This window comes from Sinohyriopsis cumingii, unplaced genomic scaffold (assembly GCF_028554795.1).
Source record: "Sinohyriopsis cumingii isolate HCF-2022 unplaced genomic scaffold, ASM2855479v2 utg000622l, whole genome shotgun sequence".
Classification (NCBI taxonomy): Eukaryota; Metazoa; Mollusca; class Bivalvia; order Unionida; family Unionidae; genus Sinohyriopsis; species Sinohyriopsis cumingii.
Window position 1 is genome coordinate 316,302 of NW_028315918.1, and position 12,196 is coordinate 328,497.

Genomic DNA, 12,196 nt, shown 5'->3' on the forward strand with positions numbered 1-12,196 from the left:
TTGTCTCAGTAATGTAGGAACAGTGTTAAGATTTTAATAACTCAGTTTTGATTGGATGCTGTGGCCCAATTACAGAAATACCTTTCTGATTGATATTCCAAGGAATATATAGAGTTATCACATCGGAACCTTAACTAGGCGATTGGCTCAGTTGTTATCCTTTTAAAACTTTCTCTTTGATAGTGAATAAAATCGTTTTAGACTGCTATTTTGTTTTAAAACTAAATATGTTTAACCAATAACATGTTGAAATATATTCCCAAAGTTCAAGTTGAGCCTACGACATCGTAGCTAATATCCTCCCCTATTGGAACCGAAATTATCAATACACAAAATGATGCTGCGTGAATGTTTTGGCTGAAATGAGGAATTATGTTTGTCTTCTTAATCTATATATTATACACGTCCTTGATATTTCTTCTTAGATATATAATCATTAGATACAAAATCATGGCTGATGTCAAATTAGAGATGTTAGCCTTAAAAATGTCAGTTTCGTTACTATTGGTAACCATGGTAAATTTTGTGCGGAGCTGCAAGTACTCATTTCCGGTTTTGTTTTGTTTTGGCATGTTTTCTCGAGTTTCTAGAAGGAATCCTTAAAGCTGACAGGTTATGAAGTATATTTAGTTAAGTAAGTATGTTATGGTCATTGCTTCAGGATTATTCGTTTATATTTGGATAAATATGAGTACTTTTGTAGTTTTGTTTTAAGTAACTGTCCAGGTTATCTTATTTGTGTACTGGTTGCCTTATTTTCGTTGTTTATTATATCATATATGGGAGATTATGCTGAATTACAGTATTTTAACTGTGTAGGTATTTGTTGATGTATTCTGAATTTCCAGACACTTTTGTATAGATCAACAGAGGAGGGATCTAGCAGCTAATCCACAAATATTTTTTGTGTGTGACGAGATTCTCTATCCCAAAATGTTTAAGGGAGTTACAATTTTCGTTCAAAATTGTATTTTATAGTACAAGTTACAAGGGTCATGTATGCGCATTTACTCAATTTGACTTAAATATAAATTGTTCTATAGAATTTAACACTAATTTTCTTTAACCAAACTATACTCAATCCTGATTATTTAATGCTCTGCACCTTAACCGTCACTACGAAACTTCCAGACACAAAATATCTACTGCAATGGACTTTTACAGTGGTGGCCATGTACTAAACTTGGGTCAAAATAAGAGTGCGTTGAGTGGAATCGTCACAATGGAGTGTAGTAAGAATTTGTTTATCAATATGCATAGCTTTCATTGTGACATCACAGCGTGCAACATTCAATCTGGATTGTACTGGATTACACCTTTAGCTTCATTTCATCCAAAAATGTTTATGTACTTTAACATTGATTTTGCCATATGCACCCCATGTGACATCTAAATAATGACCTTCCAAAGGAACATGGACGTATGCCAATCCCAATGAAGGGGATACTTGCCACTTAAAGGTATGTAGAATCAGATTCTAAAAAATGACACCCATTACTGAAATAGTCGGTGTTCAATGCCTACATGACTCATCTGACTTGTACTTTAGAAAGGTCCAGCATGGTCACATATCAAGGTGACGTCTTACATTATAGGACTTTCAAAAAATTATGACAGCTTATCTTTACCTGATTTTACATTGTTCAGGAAGATTAATTATGTCGAATTATTGTATTTTTTATGAAAAGAGATTCATGATTAAAAGAATATGTCCTTTGTTTCATCAGATTGGGTGTTTGTCTTGTGCGTAATTACAAGTCCAGCTGTTTGCAAGAGAAAATGGTGAAGCTGAACATCAAAAGAGGAGACGATAGTCAATTTCTGTATGAAACGACGCTTGAAACAACTGTAGATGATCTACTGAAGGATGTTACAGCAATCTACAATGGTCGGCTGAAAGTACATCGAATATGTGCAGGTGTTTATATAAAATCAAAGAAATTAGTATTTATTGTAGTCCATTACTGTAACAAACACTTTATATTCCCATGTTTGACATGAACCTTATAACAAACAGCTGTCACATTATTAGTTTTAAATTCAATTAAAACTCCATCTGGGCAGGGGAGAAACAGGGTGTGTGACTTTCATGAAACAGTTATGACAATGCAGAAGTAACCCAATTATTCTGTAGGCATAGAAATATAAACTGACAAAAATCTGTATCTACAGCATTTTTATAGTAATACTCCAACAAGTCAGGAGTAATGCTATTTGCAGGAGTCCAAAACGGTTCTACAAGTAAGGGTCAGTGTTATTTACGGTTGGCAAAAATGCACTGATGAGTCAGGATCTGTGCTGTTTTTATCGATATTGATTACTGTAGGCCAAAATGCAACAAGTCAGGATATATGTTATTGGCACTGTGATAAAATATGGTATTCGATATACTCCCAATATATGTTGTTGCCTGCAGGTATTGTAATGTGGATAGATAACACAATGCAGTCATTGCCTGTAGGTATTGTAAAGTGGTAAAGTGGATAGATAACACAGTGCCTGCAGGTGCTGTAAAGTATGGATGGTTCTAACACAGCTCCACTCATTATTCAATGAATTTTGGTGTAATAACTGGTGTTAAATATGCTAATACCTATTACCATACTTTATGCTGTGGATTTATGACAATATTAAGTTAGTGTAAGAGAAATGTAATGTGCACGGTTTCATTTATTCAAGTGAATTTGGAAGCCTGTCTAAACAAAGGATTTTAGGTTATCCAAGATGGCTACCCAAGTGGATTAATTTGAAATTGAACTATGTTTACCATATCTAAACTTTAGATACCAACTCAAACACATCATGCAAGTTTCTTTTTCAAAAGTTTATGGCTATGTGCTGGTCATATATAAGGATTTCATAATATACTTTCTATCACTGTTATGAACAAGCTGAAAATATCAGAATCATGGAAACTTATTTAAATACCAGCCTTGTAGGTTCCATACACAGCACACTTAGCTCAACCTTTTCTGCATCATTTTCTGGCTTTAGTATGTCTGACATAACTGAAGATCACAGCCACACAGATAATCCCGTGCAGGAAAGTCATGTACAGAGTGAAAATGAAAACAATGGTACAGCTGATGATTTGAAGTTATCCAATATGGCTGACATTGTAACAGGATGGACCTGAATGGATGCTTGGATCAAATGACAACACAATGTGATGAAAGATGGAAGTTTATAATATAAACTCATAAAAATATATACACTACAAATACAGTGATTCTTTCACGCTCTAAACATACATCTTCTTCAATTACTGTACCCAAATATTCACAAAGAGGAAAACAAACAATGATATATATATTCAAATGTATGATGTTAAGATTCGTATAATCTCACATAATGGAAGTGAGATTCAAATAATCTCGTGTAATGTCATGTAATGAAAGTGAGATTCAAATAATCTCATGAGATGAAAATAAGATTCAGATAATCTCCTATGATGAAAGTGAGATTAAAATAATCTTATGGAATATAAATAAGATTCATATAATCTTATGCATTCAAAATGACCCAATTGCATTTGTAAAAAGTTGCAAATATGTCCGCTTATAAACCACACATTTCTTCCAAATTCTTGGGTTGGCCCACACTTGTATTGGCAGTACACACCCTTCATGGATCCACCATGCACACAAGTTTACAAATTAGTGGTTTCATCTTTGTATGGCCTTGATGGTTACATCAGCTTCCATATCCATGTAGATACACAGATGGCCAGACAGACAGCCTGATATACCCGCACACACATATGCACCGAAAGCACACAGTTCTCCTAAATTGGGTTTGTACACTTCTTTGGCCATGCCCACCCTTCATGCACAAATTCATACATATAGACATGCATACCAACAGGTACAGACAGCTACAATAAAACCAAACTGTTCATAATAACAGGTATGGAATTAAAATCTTTAGATTACATGCTACTAAATTAAACCCCTAATAGCAATTTGTAACAATTCAAAAGTGTGTACATCAAAAATCAGTTAGGAACTTGGAGGCCCAAATTGAAGAATTAAAACTACAGTTACATGCTATTAAGTCAGCACAGGGAAGGATTAATGAGCAAGTAACCTCATGTGAAATAGCAATTCAGACAGACTCCCAAATAGCAACAGTGTCAGATGCTCAGACACAGACAATCCCAATACCAGCCAAAAGAAAATGTAAAATGAGCATGCGAGTAACACCTGATACCCAAAGTAATATTGCATTGAAAACAACAGTATCCCCCTCTCAGTCATGTGTCACACCTGCAACAGCAATAAGTGTACACCCGTGGTACTCAGCTCAGACAGGTGTGTTGCCTGCACAACAACTGCATTTATCAGTGCTCAGACAAATGTGTCTGCATCAGCTCGATTAGCTCAAACAACTGAAACACCAATTTCAGCACCCCTTCCTCCATGAGATGTGTCTGAATTACAAACCACCAGAGTCCAACACATGAAATCACAAGCCAGAAAAGATAGGACTCAAATAATTGGCTCCTCAATATTGAAAAGTATAATACCAAGGAGACTTTTTAAAACAGATGTACAGACTCTAGGAGGTGCAAAAATCAACAAAATCACGGACAGAATAATGAATATTGACCTAACCAAATACAACCAAATTCTTATTTTATTAGGTGGAAATGATGCCAGTGACGGAAGTTCACTAAATCAAATTAGAACAGATTTTGAAAGTTTACTCTGTGCTTCTAGGTATTGCAGCCCAAATACATATAAAATAGTGATATCAGGATTACCTCCTCATGTGGATGCCAGGGTGAAAGAAATCAATGATCTGATAATTGACCTGTGGCAGTTATTGTCTGCAGGTACTGTAAGCTGGGTAGATAACATGATGGCAGTCAGTGAGAATTAGAGTTGTAACAGTTGACAAAATTTAGATCCTGTTTTTTTTGCAGCACAGTCTAAAGGAAGAGGAGTCGTTTCAGTTATTTGCAAAATGTGAAATGAGTGATGTTGGATGGAATTCAGAATCTTGGTTTGAACAGCTGGGATGAATTTTTTGTTTACATGAAACCAGATTTGTAACTTTAGTAGCCATCATACCTATTGATATACAGCTTTAGTAGCCATCATACCTGTTGATATGCAACTTTATTAGCCATTATACCTACTGATATACAACTATATAAGCCATCATACCTATTGATATACAACTTTAGTATCCATCATACCTATTGATATACAACTTTAGTAGCCATCATACCTATTGATATACAGCTTTAGTAGCCTTCATACCTATTGATATACAACTTTAGTATCCATCATACCTATTGACATACAACTTTAGTAGCCATCATAAATATTGATATACAACTTTAGTATCCATCATACCTATTGATATACAACTTTAGTAGCCTTCATACCTATTGATATACAACTTTAGTAGCCATCATACCTATTGATATCCAGCTTTAGTAGCCATCATAAATATTGATATACAATTTTATTAACCATCATTCGTATTGATATACAAATTTATTAGCCCCACATTTCGGCTGTCATTTAACTAAAACTTGCTTTTTTCTTCTCATAACAAACATACATTACACTAAGTTTATGTTTAATAATGCAAAACTGTCATTATTGTCCACAAGACTGCCATTAATTTGTACATGTGTGTTATCCAGATAAGACTGCCATTATCTTGTACCTAGATATGTACTGTTTGACTTCATGCTATTTTTTCTGATTGCAGCAATTGTGATTTTGATCATGAAGTGTAGACCCTGATCAGCAGTTGCATTATGCAATGGCTGATATATGCTGAAGTTTTTCGTTTGAGTGCTCATTACAAAGGAGTTCGATATGACATTATTAGTCATTATAATAAGCACAGCTTGATTTTCTGTAGTGTAGGCTTGAAAAATGTTTTACTACCATAATCTGTAATGAAATCAGAACAGAGATGTATATTGGTAAAAAGGCAAAGATCTTCAAACAATAGACTAATTTTGATCTTCATATCACCTGCTTAACTATAGACTGTCTTTCATCCTATATCAACTCTTTATAAAGCAGTATTTTTGAATTAAGTGAAAACAAGACAGAGAGCTCTGAAAGTATAAATGGGTCTTTTGTAATTAATATGCTAATCAGATTAAACAGTTTATATCAGTCTTTTTTTAATTACCCTAATCAGATTAAAGTGATGTAGGTTTGACACTATATATCGTTCTGTTCTAATGACCCTAAAAACATTAAAATACTGACTATTCTGACTTAATTTGGAAATATTAATTTAGTTACATTTCTATTAAAGTGTAAAGATCACACCTAGGTTAATTTGAAATTTACTGCCTTTGAGGAAAGTTTTACCATGTCAAATTCTTATTGTCTTGTTGTCCATACTGTTTAACAGACACGGTGATTGACAGGTGAAGCTTGACACCTGATTGGCTGAAGAGTTCGACTAATTGGCCTAAGACCGTGTGATGCGTGAGATCATCCAATATATCTTAGGTTTCACATCTTATTGAATATGGCTTGATCCCCAAGATCCACCTATAGGACTGATCAGATCTCGTGTATAACATATGCTGTGTGTCCCTCTTTCCCTACTTTTCAGTTTGGACTTTTAAACTTCAGATGAATTATCTTGTGAATTACATTGCTGTTTCAGAGGTGGAAGATCTAGCAGAGCATGGTATCACACTACCCCCAAACATGCAAGGCCTCACAGATGAGCAGGTGGAGGAGCTGAAATTGAAAGATGAGTGGGGAGAGAAGTGTGTACCTAGTGGAGGACATAGAGAAAATCCTGATAAAATAGGAAGAAGAAACGGGAAAGGTAAATAGAGTAATATGTTGTAATTGTTTGAAGCATGAATTTGGCAATTAAGACCTATCTGTTTGAAACATGAATTTGGCAATTAAGACCTATCAGTTTGAAACATGAATTTGGCAATGAAGACCTATCAGTTTGAAACATGAAGCATGAATTTGGCAATTAAGACCTATCAGTTTGAAACATGAAGCATGAATTTGGCAATTAAGACCTATCAGTTTGAAACATGAATTTGGCAATTAAGACCTATCAGTTTGAAACATGAATTTGGCAATTAAGACCTATCAGTTTGAAACATGAAACATGAATTTGGCAATTAAGACCTATCAGTTTGAAGCATGAAGCATGGATTTGGCAATTAAGACCTTACAGTTTGAAACATGAAACATGAATTTGGCAATTAAGACCTATCAGTTTGAAACATGAAGCATGAATTTGGCAATTAAGACCTATCAGTTTGAAACATGAAACATGAATTTGGCAATTAAGACCTATCAGTTTGAAGCATGAAGCATGGATTTGGCAATTAAAACCTTACAGTTTGAAACATGAAACATGAATTTGGCAATTAAGACCTATCAGTTTGAAACATGAAGCATGAATTTGGCAATTTAGACCTATCAGTTTGAAACATGAAGCATGTATTTGGCAATTAAGACCTATCAGTTTGAAACATGAAGCATGAATTTGGCAATTAAGACCTATCAGTTTGAAACATGAAACATGGATTTGGAAATCAAGAAGTGTCAGTTGTTCACCCACATGAAAATGACTTCCCTTGAGTGAACAAATCTTCATATATCCCCATGACCAAGATCTTGGCCAAGTTAAAAAATGAGCAAGATTTTCAATTTAAACAACATTTTGATGATTTGTTTCAGTTTATAAGCAAAATTTCTTTGTAGTATTTGTAAATAATGACAAACAAGAAAACCATGTCCTTCTATACTTTAAATTATAGACACATCACATATGAATGAAAGAATTTGGGGGGATTGCAACAGTATTTAAAAAATAACACAGTAGAAAAAATTTAATATTTTTATCAGGTTAACAGATACACGTTATTAAAAGAGATTACTCCTGTACATTTATTAACATTTTGAACTCTTGATTAAAGATAAAACTGTATAACAAACAAAATTAAAATTTGGTCTTTGTAACCAATTATAATGGATTATCAGTTGGTTAAGTGGAACTGATTATCAGTTATGGAATTCTGACCAATTCCCATCACTAATGGTACCACACCCTAGGTCTTATTTTGATCAGATTTGGAATATTGATTATCAGTTATGGAATTCTGACCGATTCCCATCGCTAATGTTACCACATTCTAGGTCTTATTTTGATCAGATATGGAATATTGATTATCAGTTATGGAATTCTGACCGATTCCCATCACTAATGTTACCACACTCTAGGTCTTATTTTGATCAGATTTGGAATAATGATTATCAATTATGAAATTCTGACCAATTCCCATCACTAATATTACCACACCCTAGGTCTTATTTTGATCAGATTTGGAATATTGATTATCAGTTATGGAATTCTGACCGATTCCCATCGCTAATGTTACCACACTCTAGGTCTTAATTTGATCAGATTTGGAATATTGATTATCAGTTATGGAATTCTGACCGATTCCCATCGCTAATGTTACCACACTCTAGGTCTTATTTTGAGCAGATTTGGAATATAAGTTTCTATCCTTAGGATCTCTATATTTATTTCTCAAGCACTGGTCATACTGCATGGCTTTACAAATTTTATAAAGCTTGGGTTGCGCAGGGCAGTCTGAATGGAAGATTAAACTTGCCCATTCGAGAGTTAAGCATGTCCCAAAATATGACAACATACTGTTACAACTGAAGTTAAAACATTTGTTTACACAAAAATATGGAATGTTTTAATGAAATCATGTTATACTTATTTTGCAAATAAAGAATTTTTCTTTTCTTTATATCTTTCTTTGTATATTAAAACCATGTGCAGATGATTAAAGTTACCAAAAAATATATCTGCTAATCGTACACATAGATAGATATGTAGATGTGAAGGAAAAGAAGGGTTATATTGCATATATGGTTAGAAATGCAAAGATTAACATATACAGTAAAACCTGTTAAGAGTAACCTCTATTCTGAGCGACCACCTGTCATTTACAACCACAATCCTAACGCACAGATCAATTTTATTTTATAAACATTCTGTCATGAGAGACCACCTGCTGAACATGACCAGCGATCACAATGTCTTGACAAAATATGCATTTCGACACTGCTATGAACAACAGAATTGCAAAAACTGGGATAAACTCCACTGAACTTTATTTTGTCCCAGTAATAATGACAGCTTATGTCGTTCTAAAAACAAAAATAGGCTGGCTACCGATATATGAAATTTTGTTCCTATGCTTATAGTATTTTCTATTTTCTATTGTAAACTAGACTAAAGTACATGTAGATTATTCCAGGACTTAGTCTGTTTCCCCACCCATATGTATGAATAGGACCCAGTATCAAGCTCTAGGAATGACCGTATTATGAGAACATAGACTCCACTAACTTATATGAAATCATTTGTCATAATGACCATTTGATTAGTAAAGATTGTTTTTATAAAAAATGAAAAAAATAGGCTTCTGGCCACTGGTAATTGATGCTACAGTCTGTAAACCAGGCTAATGTATGTTGCGAATTGTGGTGCTGAAATTAAGGTAGTGGTCACATATATTGTTTGTCTTTAGAATTAATCCATAGTGCCTTGGGGTGAATAAGGTCTTTGTCTATTGAATCAGCAAGAGAGAATCGTTTGCAGGATTTTATTGATAGTCTTAAAGGATTGTGATGCTTGTTGTTTTTTCCCCCAATGTTACTGTTATTACATCCCAATCACCAACCTGTCATCTACTCAAGTTGATGCGAGTGACCAGGTTAAAAATTTGTTTACAGAGATAATCATTGTATGTATTCTTTGAATTAAGCTGTTGACTTTTGTCTTTGAAAAAATGATTCTGTTTCTTTTTATTTCATTAATTGTTAGATATGCAATGCACATGTATAGATTTTTCATATTTCCCAAAGCCCAGTCAGAATCGACTTTACAGTTGATTACAACTGAGCACTAATAATTTTAACACCTAGTACCTTAATAACACTGGATGAACCTCCTACTAAAAAGAGACACATTTTTATGTTCGAGAAAATAATTATTGTAACTGAAAGAAATGAACAAGAGTAGACCACTTGCAGAATAGAAGTTTAATTTTCGGTAAAACAAATTTAAGGTGTTATAAAGGAAAAGAAGTAAATTAGAAACGATTTCATTGGCTTACACACATATATGTGATCTTCAGTTGTAAATTTGATTTCATGTTTAATGATAGAAGTATATATTTGTTGTTATATAATTTTGTTTTGAAATCAATACATACAGTATTTTAGCAAGACCTATTAATAAGGAATAGAATATATGTACAGTGATTATGATTATTTTTCTTGAAATTGTTCTGAAACTGGACCTTGGAAACTGGTCTTTTTGTACAAACCTGTTATGAGAGAACACCTGTCTAGAGAGACCAATTTTTTGTTGGCAGAAGAGGTGGTCTCTCTAAACAGGTTTTACTATACATGTATACATGTAAATGGGTAGACACATAAATGGATAGGTAGATATTTAAGAGAGGAGAGAGAGATATATATATTAGGTCAGAGACCTTGGACTGAATGAGTGAGTAAGTATTACAAGTATTTTTTTTAAAAACATTAGTTTGTGAAACTGTGTGAAGATTATTGTTAACAGACATTTATATGAAAATCAAAGACACAATAACAAAACTAGGCTGAGGGTAAATTCACCATCAAATTCATAAACAGCTTGTGTCTCGAACATTCTTAATATATAAATAAAGTTAGTCCTTAAACTCAACATCTATAACCATGTTTTCCTCCAAACAAAAATGATCTTGAAATATAACCTGAAATCATGCAGAAGTATTAGCTATGTAACATGTTGCTTACCAAAATGACTCAAAATGATGTGAGTAGTCAGGTAGGCCTTAAATTCAATTACTGATCAAAGTCAGTCACACAGTATAGATATCATGAAGTATGATCATGGTGAAAAGTCAAGACACAGTACAGTTATATATATACATAACACCTCCCTTCATAAAGAAAATGAAAGATTTATAAAATAAAGCTTTCTTTTACATAGTAATCAAATATACATAATGATATTTTAAATGTCTTATGAATGTCACAAGAAATACACAAAACAAAACAATATAGTACTTTCTATACATGTGAAAGTATTTTCTTTCCTTTTATGTGCCTGATGTCAATATTGTATTCCTGCAAGATCAAACTCTTCCTTAATAATCTCTGATATTTGGTTTTCATTTTGTTATTGTTGTTGTAGTTGTTATAGAGTTTAATGCCAATTTTCAGCACAAGATAGGCTCTGCATGGCAGCCAGTATAAATGGTAGGAGAAGAACCTGGGAAAACCCATTGACCCACAAGAAGCTACTGGCAGGCTTTCTCACATAACCACATTAGCCAAATCTGAGACTTTGAACCCATGCAGAGATTTTGTTATTGAATGTAAGGGGTTTGTGATCACTGAATACAATAATCAGAGTAAAATATGTGCCTCATATTTTTAAGCCCTACCTTTATATCTTCAATTATAATTCAGTCCTATATTTAAAAACCTCCCAGCTTTTCCATTAGAATAGATATGATGTGTCAAAATAAATTACAAAGCAAAAGTTAGAGAGGTATCTTATGGAAGGAAAAAGTAGACCTGTACACATGCATCATGGAGAAAAAATTAATTTCTAATTATTTATGAAAAATCTGTTGTTTATATTCAGGCTTTTTCATCTTAACACCTAGAAAGCTCCATTATGTCATATGTAGCCCGGAAACCTTTTACATAATAACAATAAGTTATTTGGAGAAAAGGATGTGATTATTTTAAAATAATACATAACAAGTTGGCATTGTAATTTGTTCTTTAAACTCTAACCACAGTTTTTTTTCTTTTTCTTCATTTAACCTCCATAACTAATTTTGTGTACAGCTCCTAATGAAAAAATGACAGAGATGTTGAAGAAGACAGCAAAGGAAGCTAAAGATATGATTTCAAAGGTTTGTTAATATTTTCTCATTATAGCTGCTAGAAAAGTGGAGGATTAGAAGAATGTTATGCTAAAGTATTTAGTAAATAACAATTAGAAATAAAAAGTTTACATATTGTAAATAATGATTAGTAACATAATGTTTACATATAACTGTTAGTAGAAATAAAAAGCTTACATATCTCATCATAATACAGTGGGGGGGAAAAAACATTTTAGAGTCTGCAGCTTGTTT

At 33.2% G+C, this 12,196-nt stretch overlaps 1 protein-coding gene across 1 annotated transcript in view; it reads left to right on the forward strand.

Annotated features, from left to right (window-relative positions):
• The first annotated feature begins 539 nt into the window (after positions 1 to 539).
• The window catches only part of LOC149773636 (cilia- and flagella-associated protein 298-like), a 32,447-nt gene continuing 20,790 nt past the window's right edge, over positions 540 to 12,196 (forward strand). The window contains exons 1-4 of the mRNA XM_089946271.1: positions 540 to 634; positions 1,728 to 1,918; positions 6,649 to 6,816; positions 11,904 to 11,971. Of these exons, the coding sequence (XP_089802397.1) occupies positions 1,780 to 1,918; positions 6,649 to 6,816; positions 11,904 to 11,971 (375 nt within the window). The 5' untranslated portion in view covers positions 540 to 634; positions 1,728 to 1,779. The remainder of the gene's footprint in view (positions 635 to 1,727; positions 1,919 to 6,648; positions 6,817 to 11,903; positions 11,972 to 12,196) is intronic.